This window comes from Diuraphis noxia, unplaced genomic scaffold (assembly GCF_037042655.1).
Source record: "Diuraphis noxia isolate RWA-SAM2 unplaced genomic scaffold, SU_Dnox_SAM2 contig0001, whole genome shotgun sequence".
NCBI classification, from domain to species: Eukaryota; Metazoa; Arthropoda; class Insecta; order Hemiptera; family Aphididae; genus Diuraphis; species Diuraphis noxia.
In genome coordinates, this window is record NW_028301711.1 from 91,866,999 (window position 1) to 91,888,393 (window position 21,395).

Genomic DNA, 21,395 nt, shown 5'->3' on the forward strand with positions numbered 1-21,395 from the left:
GATGAGTCTCTAAATATACATTTATGTATACACTCTCTAGCAATTCCAATATTTAAAGTTTATATTTTGGTTTATCTTAATAATAAATATACTTTATCATAAATTAAATATATATATATATAAATATGAACTGGGCATAACAGAAAAATAATTTTGATGACTGTATTGATACTTGACTGGTTTCTGCACTAATCAAAGTGCTTTATTACATAGAACAATAGTCTGAATCTGAACCTAACACATTTTTTATCATTTTGACTTTTGACGGATTTCTGTGATAATCGCTTCAATTTTTATGTATAATACAACTGCAATATCTATTTTATATACTGATCATTTGAAATATTGAAAAGTGTATTAAGTTGCATATGCATACATATTTAAAACTTACAAAAATAATTTTATGTAAAAATAATTATGCAAAAACTTGAAGCAAACTATAAATATTTTCAAGACTAGACAGTTGCTTAAATTTGAATGCAGGAATAGTAATAAATGGCCAGCTATATTATATGCTGAGATTATATGCTTGAAATAAATAATAAATTAAAAATCTAATATTTCTTGCTAATTATTATTGAATATGTTTAGTTATATTTTTTGCCAAGTTTAAAATTGTAACATTGTATTCTTATTAAAATATAATAAATCCGTTGTTATAGTTTTGCATTGATGTCGAATACTTCTCGATTTACCAATTAATTTAATTTTCTCTGATGACACATAAATGGTTTCATAAAAATGGATTGCTTGAATGTTTATTTAATGGAGATGCTGATCTAACCTATATAAATAAAATTATATTTTAACATTGCTTAGATCTTAAATGAATATAAAATAATGAATTTGAAGTAAAATACTTTGAACGGATTAGAGAAATCTGCACTCCAAGGTGTTACATCATTAAAACCCATTGATTGACTAGAAGTTAAGCCATTTGGCCATTGGATATTATTTTGCCAATCATCTAAAATATAAATGGTATTAAAAAAAAAAAAAAAAATTACATGACATAAAAATAATATACATAAAACATTAATTGAACTAAAACTTAATATTATTTTCAAAGTTGATAATTTTGACGTTTCTTAAACAATTTTAAATTTAATTGTAATTAATAGCAGTTAGGTAACAAAATAAAGGATTTGTAAAACTAATTTTATTTATCTAGAAATTAAATTAAATAAATATAAAATGAACTATTAAATGAATTGATATAATTATGTAGTTACAATTATTTCTTTAAATTAAATATTCTTGAATATTAAATAAATTTGAAAGAAAAACATAAATAGCGAGAAAAAATACAACTATTTAGGATCAAATCTCTAACGTTTTATCTTTTTTTTTTCAAGATTTAACTAACAGGTAAATATAAGATTCTGAGTGAAGAGATAATATTGTTGATTATTTTTATTTTTGTGTCTACTAACACATGCAGTAAAAATGCTTCAAATTTTCACTTCAAGGGTGGTTTCTGGAGGAAATAGTTAAATTAAGTAATTTTTTTAATTTTTAAACATAAGTATTATAAAATAAATATAACTAATATTAGTTGGATTATACTCTTAATTAAATGCATTACCTAAATTTAAATTAATTTAACATCAATAATATTTTATCTGAATCATTGAAAAATTAAATTTTAAATTATAAATGTTTTCTTTACACACTTGAATCTTAATTTTTTCTACCCAATGATAGAATGATGGTGATTTATACTGATAATAAATTTAAAATAATAAAATTCTATTAATGAAGATATTTATTTATATTATATTTTTCACTATTTAATCTAAACTTTACTACCAAATAATTAAACATGGATAGTCAATGTAAAAGATAGACATGCAAATCCTGTATCATTAAATTATTTTGAATAACTTATAATAAAAATTAAATACAACAAAATCATTTAAAAATATACCTGGTATGTTATTTGTAAATGGGTTAACTACATGACTTGTTGATGCCCAATCATCTTCAACACTATCTAAATTATTATTGACAAAGAAAAAAAAATCATTAGTATTTAAATCAATAGTAAATAATAAATCATAATATTGAGAAGACGTAATACTATCAATTTGTTTTTCCATCTTGCAAATGTACAACATGGCCATGTTGCAATCAACAGAAAAATATGTTGTGTCAAATGCTTTAGCATTATACTTTATTCAAAATAAGAATGTTAGTTAGAGGACACCTTATGCATAAAGGTATGGCTTTGTTTGAATGTAATGGTCTCTTGTGCGTCGACTTGTTTGGGGAAACATTTGACAATATGTTTGACTATTGTGGACAAAATTTATCACTGTCAACCCCTATTTTTATTTTGAATAAAGTAAATGAAGAACTTTTTATGGATTTTAATGGTAAGAATTTTGTTCAAAGTATATATTGATATAAAAATATGAAAGTCTATAAGATGCCCTAGGGCCTAAATAATATTCTTACCTTAATATTAAATAGTTACTGGGTCCATAGGCATAATCTAGGGGAGGGGGAAAGAGGTGGCAACTGCCCCTCCAGATGTTTTATTGAGGGGGCAATAGTATCGTTTTGCCCCCCCTTTAAAAATTATAACTTATAATTCAATTTCTATTTTATCATAGCAAAATTAAACAGCATAATGGATTGTATAATAATTAATAATAATACTCTTTGAGTGCCTAAGTTTATTATTTATTAATAGTATCATTATAAACCAAGCGCCTTGATATCGTAATACGAGGATTGCAGAGAGATGACAGTTATGGCATGCGGATTATTAGTTATTAGTTTATTACCACAATAGCACAATGCGAACTAAGATTATTATCGTGTTTATTTTTACCATTTATAAGTGTTAAGGCCCATGGTACCACCTACCAGTTTTTAACTAACTACAATCAAATTATATTACTATTAATAATAATAACACAATAATCATATAATCATGTCCAAGAATAACACTTTAGTACTTTACTACAAATTTAATAATGCTGTGATTCTGTCACAAGTCACAACGACGGTTATACAGGGTGATTCTTTAATCAAAAAACACTCATATGGTATTTGTGTGTAGATACCTACCTCCTAACATACACCTATAACACACAAACACCACCCAAAACCACTCAACTTTAGGAGGCTATATCTTGTAAACGGATTAACGAAAAATGAAAATTTAAACGTGAAAATTCATTGAAAAAACAGCCTTTTTAGTTTATGAAATTTTAAGTTTAGGTTGTCATTTGAAAACCAAAAGTTGATAATGGTTTACCTGATAAATATAAGGGTGAAAATATTTTAAAAAAATATAGTTCTAGAACAAGAAAGATCTAAAATTTTGAAGAAAAAAAAAATTTTAAAAGTCAATAGTTTTAGAAATAATGAGTGTTGTTTGATAAAAGAATCACTCTGTACATATTGTTAAAAACATTTTTATATTTTACGTTCATTATGACTGAAAAAAGAAAAACTTTGTACAATTATTTTGAAAAAAGAACGAAATTTGATAGTGGGAATACTAAGGGTAAGTAAATAACCCATTTCCTTAAATTATTATTAATTATTGACAAATACATTTATAAAGTAAAAGATATTAAATAAATAGATTAGGTAGCTAATACTTAAAAATACTTTTACATTATATTATTCATTACAAAACTAAGTAATTGATACTTGTTATTTTATCTGAATGAAATCATAATAACATTTTTTCAAAATTTAAATATATTATTAAATTTTAAATTTGTTAAATTAATTAGGTAATGATAATTTTATTTTTTTAGAAGAGGAAAAATTGTCAGCAGATTTGGTGGATTTGGAGAAAAACAATTTAAATTTAGGTATTTATTAAATATAAAATTTGATTCATTAATATTAACTGATATTAATTATTATAAAGAATTATACTCGTATATTATATTTGACCAGCATATACTGCAGAATTATTTTGTAATGCTGGGTGTTTCAAGTTTGTAATTTCTTAAGATTTAAGTTTAAAGTTGAAAAAAAAAAGAATTACACAAATAGATTAGTCTGGGTCAATTCTCTATACCAACGGTTCTCAACCTGTGGTACGCGTACCACTAGTGGTATGCTGAAAGCTCATAGGTGGTACGCAAAGAAAATCTACGTTTATAACAAATTAATTTATTAACAAAATTCTATACATACATATAGCATAAACGTATACATTATTAATAAGCAAAAAAATGGTCATGTGGTAGCAAAAATTTTTAAATTGTGTAGGTGGTACGTGACTATAAAAAGGTTGAGTACCACTGCTCTATACTATTAAGCTTATTAACACATTTATTCGGCGAATGCATATTTGCCATGTTGTACATTTATAAGATATAAATATCATAAGCGGGGTAACGTCTTTTCAACTATAAGCATTATTACTTTTGAATGGGTTCTGAGGTGCATTTTCAGAGACTTGATTACTCCATGTTCCATTTAAAGATGCATCAGAACCTATAAACATTCATTACAATAAGTTTAGCTTACAAATTAAACTATTATTTTACTTACTCCATGCTGAACTGTTACTATTATTTAATTGAGAAGGAGTATCTTGTTGAACTTGAGATTTCATTAAGCAATCGAGATCTTTTAATGCAGCATAACGGTCTTCAGTTGGTGCTTGAGAATCATTTGCTTTCCAACTTGTACTTTCAATAGCTACACCTAAAGTTTGTGCAATTAACTTTAAATAATACAGCAAATAAAGGTATAAGCATTTAAGTTTTTTTTTTTTTTGTAAGACAGTTAAGTATAAAATTTCAATTGATTAATTATTATTTATTATCAGAGCTCAGACTCTATAGCACTAAAAAGTACAATTAAATGTACCATTTCAAATTCTGAAATGTTCGCTACAAATTTTGCTATAAAAATATAGAAAACACAGAATAATTAAAAAACTTCCAGAAACCCCAATTTATAGAGAATAATATAAGTGAATTTATTATTTATTATATATTTATTCTACTTAACTTCAATTTTAAAACTAACATATTATATAAAATATACAAAATAAATTTGATTTTAAATTTTTAAATAATAATTAGCAAATACTATAGAATTCAAGCTCTGTTTTTAAAGTGCATAAACAGGATTATTCACATAAAAATAAACAAAATGCTCAACTACTTTTATAATGCAAATCTAATATTATGCAAAATTAAAATTATTTATACATATTATGCATTTGGGTTCTAATGATTTTTCTTCTAATAGACAAATTTAATGTGTTTATCAATTTCTATATGGTAGAACACTTATAAATTATCTTATTTATAATAAAAAAATCATTATTATTAAATGTAATAAATAGCTATATATATCAAAATTATATTTCATATTAAACTCTTTTAAGTTTCACACCAAAACACAAAAAAAAAATACCACTCTATAAAACTATTTACCAAATATACCAACATGCATACAGAATTTTAGTATTTAAGAATATCCTGTGATACTTCAATGCTGGCATGTTTAATTTCTGTCTTACAAATATACAACTTGGCAAGTATGAATTCAACAGAACCCATTTTGTATTGTTAGGTTTAATATAAGTAAATTGACCTATAATCAAACTAAAAGGTAAGAATAATATCAATGTACATTTGTCAGCGTCAGTTTTTTTTTTAGATTTTGTGCGAAGAGTTGTATTTAATAATTTTACAATGATATGATTTTTTTTTAAATTTAGTGCGTGATGACAGTTTTGGTAGTAGAAAAAATGATTAAAATTTCGAAATATGAGGAAGGTTTTTGGTATAAAAATTAAATGTACAGTTAATAACAAAATGATTGGAAATTATTTTTTAAAAAAAAAGGTAAGGAAGAATAAAATTGATTTTTTTGAAGTAGGTAAATCAAAAATAAATAATATAAGATATTTGAAATTTTTACCAAATTTATATTTGAATTTTCTATACATAATATAACTTTCAGAGTATTCAAGCTTTTTAAAATTATTTAAAAGTATATGAAAAATTTAAATAATTTATTATTATTATTATTATTATTAATAAAATAGATAATAAATAATTTGCCTGGTCAGAAAGTTTGAAAATGTAATATAACGTAACTCGTACATTTTTTTGCTGGAATTAACATTAAGTTCCATATAAATTCATAGGAACTAGTTTTAAGCATTGTTTATTTTAAGTTTGAATTTTGACTAATATCGTCAACATCTTAAAAATAAGCAGATGATTTAAGTTAATTTTTTTAATATTCTTATATAAGACAAGAAAATATGATACAAGATACCTCAAAAGCTAATTAGAGTTCAACTGTATGCAAAATTTAAAAATGCTAATATATCACTTAACAATTATTATAATAATAAAAAAACCATCTATAGAATCCCAGATAATATTCTTTATACAATTTTTTATGAAGTAAATTTAGTTTAATATTAAACATTAACAACACAAATTAATTCTGCTAAACTAATTGTCCATGTTTGTAAGACGAAAAATACATGTGAGTATCAAGTTTTCTTAATAATTTGATTATAAAAAATGTATTTTTTATTAAATCACTCTAAATTTAAATTTGTATTATATAATATAACATAATTATAAATGAAAAAAAATATATAGTAAAATAAATTATTGATATATAAAAATAATACTGTGCTTAATCGTAGCAATACTAGCTGGTAAAATATTATTATTATATTTTTAATTGAGTGAATTTGTAGTCAAATTATTTTAATTAAAAATACAATAAAGACTAAAATTTAGTTAATAATTTTTAATTAAATATTTTTTTGGATATTGGTACAAACAAACAAAAAGTAAAAGAGAACATACTAAAGCAAATATTAAAAAACAAGTGCTATTGAAAACAATTATTTCTAAGTTCTACAACCAAGGATGTAATTAATCACATCACCAAACCAATTTAAGACTCACTCCATCGATTATTTATGTTGTTTGGTTTTCTTGCTGGTGAAAAATGTATTGGATTTGATGTCAAATAATCAAAATATCCAGTTTGAAGTGGTTGAACAAACTTAAAATTTAAATCTTAACATAAACCAATAGATATTAGGTCATCATAAATTTTGTTTTAATATTTTTTCGAGGACACCACACCCACATTTGTTGTCTCCTTACAAATGAAAAACATATCAAACTTATGTTGGGCAGTTCACATTTGGTTTCACTATGCTTAATATCAATGTGAATTTAGCTATTTTTAAACTTAAAAACAACAACATTTTTAGCGTTTTGATAAAGTTGTTATTTTTTTGTAATTCTATTTTTTATAAGCATTTTTAAATTATAATATTTTGCATACTTATAACTCATATAAAAATTAAGGATTAATAAAAACTTTCAACAAAACACAGACAGAATATTTTTTATTAAGATCAGATCAAGTAATTTGCTAATTTGCTTGTATATTAAAACTAGGACAAACTAAACATAAATTTGGTATATTACTTATAAGACGTTGATGAAAAATCAAGGTGTGGCATCCTTTTAAGAAATTTATTTTGTTTTCTAAATGTATATATAAATATAAAAAATGAAGTGTACTTATCTACTTTTAAATTTAGATTTTAAACATGCAAAAATAAAACCTGAATTAAAAGTTAATTATACTATTTCAAAATAGAATAATCAGTTCGATTTTAGTCAGTCTTTGCACATCTGTCACCAACAAACCATATTAATGGGAACCACTAGATTCAAATAGTTGTAAAAGTTCATACATTATCTTTGGGAAATGTTGACTAACAGGGTGGGGAAAAATTGGCCTCAACACTATCACAGCCATAATTAGTATGTGCAATGGTGATTATTCTCTTTTGAAACAGAGTATAAATTCAGTGTTTAGTTTTGTTGGAGCTGACAAATAAATTATATTAATATTAAAATTGTGTTCATAGTTAAGAAAAAAATTATAATATCTCAAAATTCAAAAGTTATTTAAACTTCATAAAATATACAATTAGGATTACTATTAGTTTTATTTTATTATTTTTTATATTTAAGTATAAAATATTAGCAATTATGTAAATTTGTATTAGTTGTGTTTTAAGTTTGGCACTGCATTAGTAAACTAAAATATAATTATTTATAGTACCTACCTAATACATATAATCCATAAAAATTGAATAATTTTTTTTTTTTTTCATAAATTGTAATACTATATATGTATTATTTTTATATTGTAATATTTTGTGATTAGAAACTAAATCATTTGAAAATTATCGAAAACATAAAGATACCAATACAACAGAATTGTCAATTGCTGTAACTTAGAAGTAAATCTTCAATATAAAATACAAAACTAAAATTTTGAGATTTAATTTTAAAGGTTTCACACTTTTTAAGTCATTTAAAAAGCTTAAAACTTATCATTAAATAGTAAACATGTGTAGTATCTATATCTAAATAATTAAATTTAGTACTTAACAAAATATTATGAGTTATACATACCAATATTTTTAGAAGTATCAAAAGATGTAGAAAATACTGGATTATTATCGAAATTTGCAAAAGATTGAGATGTTTGAATTGGAGATTGATTTTGGTTTGAGGGTTCTTCTTTCAAAAACTCAAATTTGTTAGGAGATGATATATTTATTGCAGGCGTAGAAGTCGTACTAGTTTTCTTTAAATAGTTAATAAATTAAAATATATAATTAAATATTAAAATAGTTAGAAATTTCAATAAAACTTAAATAATTTATATTTACTTGATGATTTGTAGTTACAGTGGTAACCGTAGGCCTTGCTTGAATACCATTGTTTAATTTTTGAGAAACTTGATCAGAATAATACATCTTTTTTTCGTATTTTGCAACCATAAATTCTTTTATTTGTTTTTCATCTTTTGTAGGTTGTTTTGAGTCATACATTCCTAACCAAACCCTTTGACAGCTCTAAAAATAAGTGTAAATTTGATTAAATTCAATGTCTTTGTTGTTATTGAGTTACATATCATACATAACATCTTTAATGTGTTATGTTTATAATTGAGAAATAGCCAATAGGATTATAGAAACACAGCTTATTTGAATTTAAAAGCTACAAAAACTTGAATTTATAATTTGAATGATATTAATTTGGTAAATAAATATATTCTGTACAGTGTATACCCAAAGATAAGATAATACACTAGTTATGAGTTGCATAAACATTCACTTAACATTTATTGAATCAATAGTGAGCTAATGATCCCTTAAACACGATTTAGTGTCGCATAATTCATTAAATTTTATTAAACCTTCAAATTTATATTTTTTATGCGAACTGGAATTTTAGTATTAGATAAGACATTTAAAGGTGAATAATTAAAAAAAATGTATTTAAAAATAACATAACCAGTTTAAACCAAAATTGTATGTCATCATGTTGAATCGTTTTAATTAAAAAAAAAAAAAAAAAAAAAAAATGTTTTTAAATTTAATTGAATGATCTATACTAAAATAAATTGCAATACATTATTATATTATTCATACAGATAATTAATTAATATTTCATAAAATAATATAATAATGTATGGTAATAGTTAAGGTGCTGTATTGTGCACTTGTTCTCCCTATTGTAGACTATGGTGCCATAATTTGAGATTCTCACAACCTCAATAATTTTCTTAACCTTGAAAGGGTTCAACGTAAATTTATGAGGTATGCTAGTTTTAGACTGAATACCCCATGTGAATCCCATAACTATGGACCAGTTGCTTTTCAATTTGAGTTAGTTTCGCTGGCTGAGTGCAGATGGATCTCGGACATGAAGTTCCTGAATAGCTAGATACAAGGTTTCCTTATTTTTTTTTAGAGTTTCTCGCATTATTCCTGATCTGTTGTCCTTTTTTATGTTCCTTTCGCCTCCACTAATTACCTTCACGTATTATGTAAAATTCTAATGTTGAGTCTTCGTTTTTTCTATGCCTATAATTTACTGTCTAGCTATTAATTGTATTATATTATCATAAATTGTACAGTTAATGAGTAACAGTATATGTATAATGTGTATATATGTTCAGAGGGTTTAACCCATATATTTAATAAAATAAAATATTATATGCAAAGGTTATGACAACAATTTGTTAAACCTACCAAATTAAGAAAATACTAATGTAAGTATAATGTAACATATTATAATATTCATAAAATCAGATACTGATTTATCAGTTTGGTATAAATTAACATGTTATAATTATATAGCTAGTTAAATCATTGTATATATATTAATATAAAAACTATAAATAACTAGGTGTCATTAACATTATTTACATTTTCATTAATTTCAAAAAATTAAATGTTAAGTAAAATGAGAGAAAAACATGAAAATATTATTGCATAATTCCCAAGCATATCTTTAATGACATGATTAAAATACATTTTATTCATTTTAATATATAATGTGAATGTTTATTTTTTAACATCCAAATCAAGTACTAATTTGTAGTATTGTCTAAGTTTTTGATTTTTTTGTAATAAGCCATGTATTTTGTTTTTGTTTTTTGCATATTCCGAATGAAAACTTGTATTTTGTATTTTTTCTGACATATGTTTTATGTTAACAAAAATAATCAAGAAAAAACTAAGAATTTGTGATAAATTAAACTATTTGACTAAAAGGAGTTGAAACTTTGACCTAACTTCACTAAGAATGTTATAAATATAATGTATCTCTATTGACTATTACATTAAATTATGTTGTGATGTTAAGAAAATCTTTTATTGCAAACATAAAAAACATAAAACCCAACCAACCAATTTTTTTAGTTTAAAAAGGTTTATATCACTGTTTAGTATTATTTGTTTGATTGTTACTATAAGTAAATACACTATTATTGTTAATATAAATTATGAAAAAAAAATATTATTTAAATAGTCTAGAATGTTTAGATATTCGTATTATTATTAATTCATACATTTTAGAATTATTTTATGTTCTATATTTTTTCATTCATAATTTTATAAAAGTTATTTCATACATTAACATTATATTTTGTTAGTAAATGATAGTGTTCTACTCCAATGGTGTAATTTGGTTATGTTATTGTGTAAAATAATTATGTATGTGAATATTATTACCAATAAATTATTATAATAAATAATTATTTTTGTCTGTAATACAAGTATACCTCAACACAACTACTGCACACATGTGTAATGTACACAATGCCTTTATGCATACATACAAATATACAATTACATACATATTTAAATTATACAATAACAGAAAATGTATTAATTTAGTTGTCACAGTTACAGATTATCAGTATTAACTATAATATATTTATTATAAGAGGATTACTTATTTATAATATTATTTACAATATTATAACACAATGCACAATATAACTTTGTTATCTTTATTTTTGTATAAAAAAAAAACCTACGATATTATAAAATATTATTATCTTGGTTATTATTTATTATTAATAAGTAATAAGTAACCAAAATAATTACAGAACAGCAAACAGCCAACATTGAAATTCAGTTTTCTAAAAAATATTTTGTAAATTATAATATAATAGTAATATGTAGTAGTAGTATTATTGTATTAATACAATAATATGGAGTGTAGTAGATATAAATAAAACGCTCATAAGGGGAGAGGGAGGATACTATAAACACCTACTGTAATTACAATATTGTCCTGCTCAAAAGTCACAATTAAACAAAATACTAATTATATTATTGTATAGTAAGAATATGCAAAGCAAAATGTTAAAGAGAAATTTCTTTTAAATGAAACATTGAGGGTAAAAAAATAGTAAAATTATATAATCAAGAGGTACAAAATTTTGTTTAAAAAATGAAAAGAGAATTCTAAAATATAAAAATCCTTCTTTCATTATTATTCTAAAAATAATACATCACAATTATAACTGCCCTTGTTCAAGTTGAAATGATTAGGTGTTATCTTTAAATAACTTATATCTAATTAACACGTTAACTGCCATGCCATGTGGCTGCCGGCGGTCTCAAGAATATTTATCATGAGTACGCCAAAGACATTTTTCAGAGTCATTATAAATTTATATTTGTATATTATAAACTATTGAATTTGAAAAAAAAAATTAAAAATACAAAAAAAAAATGTTAAAATCATGTTTACTACATTAAAAAAATTGCTATTATTCCCACTACGCCACAGCGTATTTTCAAGATCATTATTGTAGCGCCACGGAAAAGTTAATAATATAAATCAAAATTAATTTACGGCAGTCTGCGGCTGTATGGCCTCCTACGAATGATATGGTGCGGCAGTCGGCGGTCTAAAAATTATCAATACCTAATTATTTTTAAACGGACGCCGGCGGCGGTATGGCAGTCAACGTTTTAATAATTAGTGCCTTAGACAATACAAATTTATTAGTTATGTAAATTTTCAACTTTATAATTGCATCATATATGTAATATTCATTACGACTTACCTAAATGCTTATTTTTAATAAAATAATATTAAATTTCACAAAAACACTTAGTTTTTTCTTAAGCAATCTGTTTTCAATATAAGATATCACTTACCTCGTTTCCTCTGGATTTTATGAAGTCAATTTCCTCAGTGCTAAATGTTGCCATTGATATGCTTTTTACTCTGTGTGGTGGAGTAAGACCTCGTCTAAAAAACAAATGTATTGTACATGAATTACTGGTCACAGTTTTTGTTTTATAACTACGCAATTAAATTTATCATTACCACATATGTTATATGTATATCTGTCACATTGTTGACACTAAACAATATTATTTAAAGCAGATGGGAAAATGAAAAAAATTTAACAAATAATGTCATTAACAATTTTAAATATTTTACCATCTCCGATCTAATTTATAGTACTGGTTGGTGGTTATACTTCATACGTTATACTAAATACTTATTCATTTATGCTTGAATTCTTCTATAGCATACAATATACATATTACACATTACATATCTGATACAATACAATAAAAAAATATGTGGTTGAAAGTTCAATATTTAAATGACCGTATAAAATTATTATTTATTAGAAATACCTTAAGTAATACTTATATTTTTTACCATTTGTTTTTTACAAAAATAATAATAATATTATTTTGACTTTTGAGGAATAAATATGAATAAAATATATATAGTTAAGAGATCCATTTTAACATGCGTTAAGTTTCAATTAGGTAGGTAGTAATGATTTTTAATACTATTTAATTCAGAATTTAGTATATAAACTCACAATTATTACTTAATGGTATTAAAATAAAAAGGTATTCTAAATGTATACATTTTTTCCCTAGTTTCTTTTTTTTATTAATTTTAATACAAAGTTTTAAAAAACGTTAGAAGAATATTAAGACATAATCCTCATAATACATAAAAAGTAAATAATTTAATTTATACATATACCTCTTAATTGTATTATATTAATGCAATGATTAACTTTTATATATATAATTATCAATACCTTATTCACTATGTATTAATTAAGCCACTTATATCTTTATAAATATTTAAAACTGCCAAGATATTCAAATCTGTCTTGCTCTAATCTAATTGTCAATTATTTTTATTCAATTACTTGATTTTATCTAATTTCATTACTTAATGTTATTCTTAAATTATGAGGCCTTCTAGAAAAATATTATCTATATAACCATTAAATTAAATACTAAAAAAATAGTTTAATAATTGAATATAACAATGTTAATTATGTTATTTCATTAAAACTCTCATTTACTAATAGAAAAAACGAATTTATATTTTTATTTTTATATTTTCTACAAACTAAAAAAAAATTATTTAGTATCAATATAAATAAAAATGAAATTCTGTTTGTGAACTTAAGAACTATATCTGAATCAGTTAAATTTGTATAGCAAAAAATTGAAATTTAAAAAAAAGGTTGATAACAAGTTGATACTGTAACCAAAAAAATCTAAAAATATATAAACAGTTTTTTATATAATCACTTTAAATTAAATTTTGGATAAAATTAGATTATATGTAATTTGAAAATATTATTCCTGAGTACTTTAAAATTTTAAAATACATTAGCTAATGTATTATGTTTTATACACACAATGACATTTTCATGAATTTTTAGACAAAATTATTTTAATCTTTTGTAGTTCTAATACACAATAGTAAGATAAATTACTTTAATCACAATAATATCATAAAATATACTAATTATAATAATATTGGCTAATAGGCCTTCATTTAAAATTGTTTTTTGTGTACATTCGATTTTATATCGTTAAATTTAAGACATCCATTAATGACTTCTAGTGACACAACAGAGCTATAAGTTACCACTTGCCAACTTTTTCTTAAAAGCATTTGAATTTTATGTTGTTACCTGTAGCTTATAAGCTATAAATATGTTATTTGCTTTCAAGAACTCAATAAAAACATAAAAAATAATACAAGATTATGTATGAGAAATATTGACTAAGAAGACAGGACTTACTTTCTTTATTCAATGTTAACATAATTTGGATGAATGAAATAGGATATAAAATATTCTAAAACAGTTTCTGATTGCCTTGATTAATCTCATAAGACATTAGTACATGGTAAATAATTAACAATTCAAAAAAAATTAAGCTAAAAAGTCAGTCAAAATAATAGACTATTGTTTTTTACTTATCTAGTTCTGCATAATATAGAGGTAAAGTATTCTTATACATTTTCAATAAATCTTCATCTAATTTGGAGCTCAGTTACATACCGTTTATAGGATCTTTTTATACGTAACACTATAAGAGTGTTTCAATTTTAAAAAAGCGGGTAAGTCGTGGATGTCGCTCTGCTGTACAGTAGGTTACAAGTGGGTTACTGTAAAATGGAATTAAATTTGAATCCAATGATATTATATCATTGTATACGAAAAACGATTCTGAGCGAAGACGGTCTATCTGTCTAGGATATATTATAGATTATTAAACATTTTCAAATCTTAGATTTAAAAAGAAAATTTTTTATGAATTTCTAGCTTAAAATAATTTGGGAATTTTTGAGATTTTTACGTATGTAGTTAAAATTAAAATTTGGATGCTTGTAAAAAAAAAATTGTGACTAGGTATGTATTTCTTTTATTTTTCAACTGATATTGTCAAAATATTTTAGGAGCCTTGTATTAAATTTTCAAATCTTAAATATAAAAGGAAAATTTTTTATGAATTTCTAGCATAAAATAATAAGCGAATTTTCGTGATTTTCGTGATTTTTACATATGTTGTCAAAATTCAAACTTTGAATGCTTGTAAAAAAAAATTGTGCCAATATATTTCTTTTATTTTTCACCTGCTATTGTAAAAATATGTTAGGAGCCTTATATTAAATTTTCAAATCTTAGAATTAAAAAGAAAAACTTTTATGAATTTCTATCTAAGATAATTTGAACATTGCCGTAATTTTTACGTATTTAGTTAAAATTTGAACTTTAAATGCTTATAAAAAAAAATAGTGCCCATGTATTTTTAATATTTTTCAACTGCTATCGTTACAATGTGTTAGAAGCATTGTATTAAATTTTCAAGATTTTCTACCCAACAAATAAATTTTTATTGATATTTATAGGAAAAAAAAACTAAAACAGTTTAAAAATTAAAATGTCAGTAAACAGCTTAAAACAATTCTAAATATTTTGAAAATTGTATCAAATATAGAAAATACCTATATAAACATTCCTTGAAAATTTCAAGTATCTGAGGTCATTTGTTTTAAGGTTACACCAAAATAAGAAAATCGCTAAATGTGGAATCCAGCGAAATCCAATGTTGTAAAAATTTAAATTTCAAAAGCTCATAAATTTAAATCTAAGATTTAATAAGAAAAATTTTTATGAATTTCTAGCTTAAAATATTTTGCAAATTTTCGTGATTTTTACGTATTTTGTTAAAATTCAAACTTTGAATGCTTATAAAAAAATTGTGACTGAATTTAATTTATTTTTCAAATGCTATTGTAACAATATGTTAAGTCTTGTATTAAAATTTCAAGCTATTCTACCAGACAAATACATTTTTATCGATATTAATTTAAAAAAAACTAATAATGATCAAAAATTTCAAATGCATATGAATAGTTCAACTTAAGTCGAAAAAAATTGCGCAGTGGATAGAATATACTTATATAAACATTCGGTGAAAATTTCATGTCTCTATGGTCATTTGTTTTAAAGTTACATCAAAAACCAAAATCGATTTTGTCGAAAAATGAGTGTGCGTAAAATTTCCCATTTTACCCTTAATTTTTAGTTTGTTTATCCCAGTTATTTAGAAAAATATAAAGAATTTTTACTTTTGACTCACTAAAGTACCAACTATATTCACTTTCTGATCGAACGGATGCTTTTATTTTTCACCTGCTATTGTAAAAATATGTTAGGAGCCTTGTATTAAATTTTCAAATCTTAGAATTAAAAAGAAAAACTTTTATGAATTTCTATCTAAGATAATTTGAACATTGCCGTAATTTTTACGTATTTAGTTAAAATTTGAACTTTAAATGCTTATAAAATTAAATCGTGCCGACGTATTTTTAATATTTTTTAACTGCTATTGTTACAATGTGTAAGAAGCCTTGTATTAAATTTTCAAGCTTTTCTACCGAACAAATAAATTTTTATCGAAGTAAGTTTAAATATTAAAATGTTAGTAAACAGCTTAAAACAAATCTAAATATTTTGAAAATTTTATCAAATATAGAAAATTCCTATATAAACATTCGGTGAAAATGTCAAGTATCTGCAATTATTTGTTTTAGAGCTACCCCAAAATAAAGAAATCACTAAAAGTGAAAATCCAATGTTGTAAAAATTTAAATTCTAAATGCTCATAAAAATTTAATTTAAATTTCCGGTGGACTTTTTATTTGTGATAAAGATTGAAAGATTTTTAAGGAATTTTGTATTAAATTTTCAAATCTTAGATTTAAAAAGAAAAATTTTTATGAATTCCTAGCTTAAAATATTTTGTGAATTTTTGTGATTTTTACGTATTTTGTCAAAATTCAAACTTTGAATGCTTATAAAAAAAAATTGTGACTATGAATTTATTTTATTTTTCAACTGCTATTGTAAGTTGTAACAATATGTTAAGAGCCTTGTATTAAATTTTCAAGCTTTTCTGCCTAACAAATAAATTTTTATCAATATTTATTTAAAAAAAAATAATAATGATCGAAAATTTCAAATGCCTATGAATAGTTCAACTTAAGTCGAAAAAAATTACGCAGTGGATAGAATATACTTATATAAACATTCGGTGAAAATTACATGTTTCTATGGTCATTTGTTTTAAAGTTACATCAAAAACCAAAATCGATTTTGTCGAAAAATGAGTGTGCGTAAAATTTCCCATTTTTCCCTTAATTTCTAGTTTGTTTATCCCAGTTATTTAGAAAAATATAAAGAATTTTTACTTTTGACCCACTAAAGTACCAACTATATTCACTTTCTGATCGAACGAGGCACTGAAGTTAAAATTAGAAGCATTTTTACTGCCCCAAAACGTGATGACAGACACAAAAAAAAAAACACACACACACATCATGGTAAAATCAATACATTCATCGCTCCGCTCAGAATCTAAAAATAATAGAAAGAAGAAATAATTGAAATTAAAAATTTATATTTTCGTTAAAATATTTTAAATTTTATAAACCAATGTTAAAATGTTTTATAGAGGATTTGATCAAATTAAAGCCTTCAAGAATATGATAATGAAAACGTAATATATTAACTAGTATAATATATTCAAATTTTATCTTGGTCAACAAAAATTTTACAAATTTAAAATTCTTAAAGGTAACCAAACTTGCTTTAAAATTAAACTATAAAAATTCCTAGATGAGACTTTAAGACAGGGGTCAAGAACCTTTTCGTAGGAAAGAGCCATTTTTTCTAAAAAATACAAAACTATGATATCCAGGGAGCCGCATGCAGGTTTGAACAACTTCTTTTAGTAAGCAATAAAAACATAATAATACGTCTTCAATTTAGAAAATATCGAAAAACTTTATTTAATTAATTCATTATTATTTATATTTATATTATTATTATTATTGTTTATACAAATATAATATTATTTAGTATAATATAATTTATATTTTACAGATATCGATATATTGATAATTATCCAAAGAGCCATAGGTTGCATGTTAAAGAGCCGCAGGTTCCCAACCCCTGCCTTAAGAGGACGCCACACCCGCATGTGTTGTCTTCGTGTTACAAGTGTATAACATTCCAAATTTTATACTCGGCAGTTCCAATTTAGCTATGTTAGTTGAAAATTTAGAGTGAATTGACCTCTTATAAAAATTAAAGATAACATTATTATTTATTATCTAGGTTATAACATAGGCTTTTTATTATATTTTGATTTTAAAGCGAGTTATGAGTATTTTAAGATATAAAAACAATTTTAAATTTTAAAAATACTTATAACTTGCTTTAAAATTAAAATTTAATAAAAAACCTCTCTGTTAACCTATATAATAATGTTACTTTAAATTTTTATAAGAGGTCAATTCACTCTAAATTTTAAACTAATGGAGCTAAATTGAAACTGCTGAGCGTAAAATTTGCTATGTTACACACTTGTAATAGGGAAACAACACATGCGAGTGTGGTGTCTTTTTAATTAATAATTGGATTAGGTATAGATCAATTTATTATAATGTTAAAAATAATGGAGGAAAATGGATCATTTTAAGCAAAAATGTAATATGTTATGCATTTTTAAGGCAAAGACAACACATGAAGATATAACATTCTCATAAAGAACAGCATGTATAAGACTATTTGAATAATTTAAGTTTATACTCCATAATACTTAATTTTAATTTTTGATGAATTATATAGTTTGTACCTAACAATGAAAATATAGTATATTATTTAAGATAATATTACATCTATGTAATCTAATATTACTTTCTCCACTAAAAATATTACTTTTTTATTTTTTTAAGCCAAATAAATTAAAATAAATGTGCTATTGTGCTATTTTCCTTATACTAGACATATGTTTTGTGCATTAATTTCAAATAAAATATTTATCTTCTTATTAGCAGACATAATATAGTTTAAAAAATATAAACTTAATGATATGTACATGCAAACATAAGTAATATATTTTTTAATGATTACCACAAATTGATTAAAATATTATTTAGTTAAATGTCATATTACAAGAAATCAGATACTAAGAATTATAAATATCTAAGTAATTTTAATGAAAAAAAAAAATAATAACAATAAAATACATGCTGTTATACCATGTACAAAGGTATAATATTATTATAATAGACAAATATATGATTTTTGAAATTCTAATTTATATGAAATCAATATTGATAATTTAAACATAATTAAATACAGTTGTGTAATTTTAAAAGTAGGCATTTATAGACTATAGTTAAAATATTACCATAATTTACAGTTTATAAATAAAATAATTAATAAGTTGCTTTAAATATAAATATCTTGATGAGATGCAGTGAATGCTTGTTAGATAATTTTGTTTTGTCATCTTGATAAATTATTGTGTTGTGAACAATATAATATTTTATATTAACTAAACAACAGTCAATATCATCTTCTAGGTAGATTACAAATTTAATTGGTACACTTTGTCAAATGTATCATACCTACCTATGTTGGTAAAGGTTTTTTTTTAACAATAACCAATGAACATAATAGAATTGATAAATATATTTTAATTTTAAAATGATTCATGTATCCAATATTATTAACAATAATAATATGTTAGATGAATTTATTTTTACCAGAATATAGGGAAGATCTTAGTTATCTAATACTAAAAATTCAAATGCCTACATCATAAACCAATTTTATAGTCAAAAGTATTAATACATATAATAGTGTATGCACATGTTTTAAATTAAAAATATATTTAACTATATAAGTACAAAATCCTATATACATAAAATTTCAGCTGTGTTAAGAATAATTGCCATTTTAAAATTGATATGAAAACTTTTTATATTTTTTATTGCATTATATATCCATACAATATTAAAAAATTGCATGAGTATAATATATAATCATTTAAATGTACCTCAAAAAAGGTGTTTGAACTTACTTTATGGGTTATGATTTTTCAAATTAATATTTACCTGTGTAAATGAACTAAATGTTAATAAAAATGCTATACATATGTTAATGCTAACCAGGTTATTTAATTTATCAAAATTTCAAATTATTTTTGAGTAAAATAAATATTAACTTCCTAACAATAAATATGACATTTATAATACCTACCTACACACGTAATCTATGTGTATTATTGATGTAGAAAAAAATATAAATGTCAAATTAGATGCCTAGTCAAATATAAATAATAAAGTTTGAATAAAAATTAAAGTTATACCTATACCTATCAAATTAAATACAAACATTATACATTTTTTTTTTTTAAATTAGTATTATACACTATCGCGCATTGATAGAACCTAATATTAAACATACACAATTTGCTACCGTGATTTAAATTCAGCAAATGGTCTTTTTTTTAGTATATAGATATAGATAGGTACTTACAATAGTCCAGAACATGATGTACAGACAAATGAACCTATAGTAACATTCACATATGTAGGTCCTCTTTGGTTACAATCGAAGCAATATTTATTTGCGGGCAATGTCAGTTGTTCTCTGAGCACCATTAAGTTATATTCATCGAGTTTCTTTATACCGTTAGCCATATCGGTAACAGAAGTTTAGTAAAAATTCTGATTCTTGAATTATTCCTGACTATATAATGTTACTCTGTATGAATATAGTAGACTAGAAGGTGATTGATTACTGAAAGGCGTACATGCCTTGGGACCGTCAACAGATTTATTTTGCAAATGTAATTTCTTTAAATGGCCAACAACCAACAACGGGAGGAAATTGAAAAAAAAATTTAACTCAACGGTGCTTATGGAAATGTGAAACAGCACTAATTGAAATCAACTCGTCTGAACCTAGTATCATACTTAGAATCAATTCCTATCGCATAAGCTGTGTGGGCAAGCAGGGGTTCCAAAAATACAATTCTCGGACATGTCCGATTGTAGCGTAGACCGTTTCTATTTCTGTGATACATAGACGAAAAACATTTGGGACGAATGACATTTCATTTGTGAAATAAATTGTGCGAGTAGGCGACAACTTACTGTTAATAACATGGAATTTAATTTCTGACAAGATTATTATGATAAGAGATTGCAACTTGGAGTAGATAATATATTTATATAGTATATTTGTACCCGGGTACTTTAGGTACACAATTAAATATTGCAATTATATATGACGTACGTTTAGATTTATGAGTTTTTCCATTTAAGTGTTTACTGAAAAAACATTATCTTTTCATTTGATTGTATTTTAAAATAATATTCGTATATATAATTTCATATGAT

The 21,395-nt window shown here is 23.5% G+C and overlaps 1 protein-coding gene across 2 annotated transcripts; it reads right to left on the reverse strand.

Annotated features, from left to right (window-relative positions):
* Positions 1-444: 444 nt before the first annotated feature.
* Positions 445-21,111, reverse strand: drongo (Arf GTPase activating protein drongo). Of its 2 annotated transcripts, XM_089224555.1 has the most exons (10): positions 20,530-21,111; positions 12,515-12,608; positions 8,720-8,905; positions 8,460-8,634; positions 6,924-7,037; positions 4,525-4,680; positions 4,396-4,467; positions 1,928-1,993; positions 861-967; positions 445-784 (listed from the first exon to the last, which is right to left on the reverse strand). In XM_089224555.1, the coding sequence occupies exons 1-10, from the start codon at positions 20,691-20,693 to the stop codon at positions 734-736; spliced, it is 1,185 nt and encodes a 394-aa protein (XP_089080681.1). In that variant the 5' UTR covers positions 20,694-21,111; the 3' UTR covers positions 445-733. The 2 variants fall into 2 exon arrangements, with proteins under 2 accessions (XP_089080681.1, XP_089080685.1); XM_089224559.1 differs by lacking the exon at positions 6,924-7,037 and having other exon boundaries at positions 20,530-21,105.
* Between the last annotated feature and the right edge of the window lie 284 nt (positions 21,112-21,395).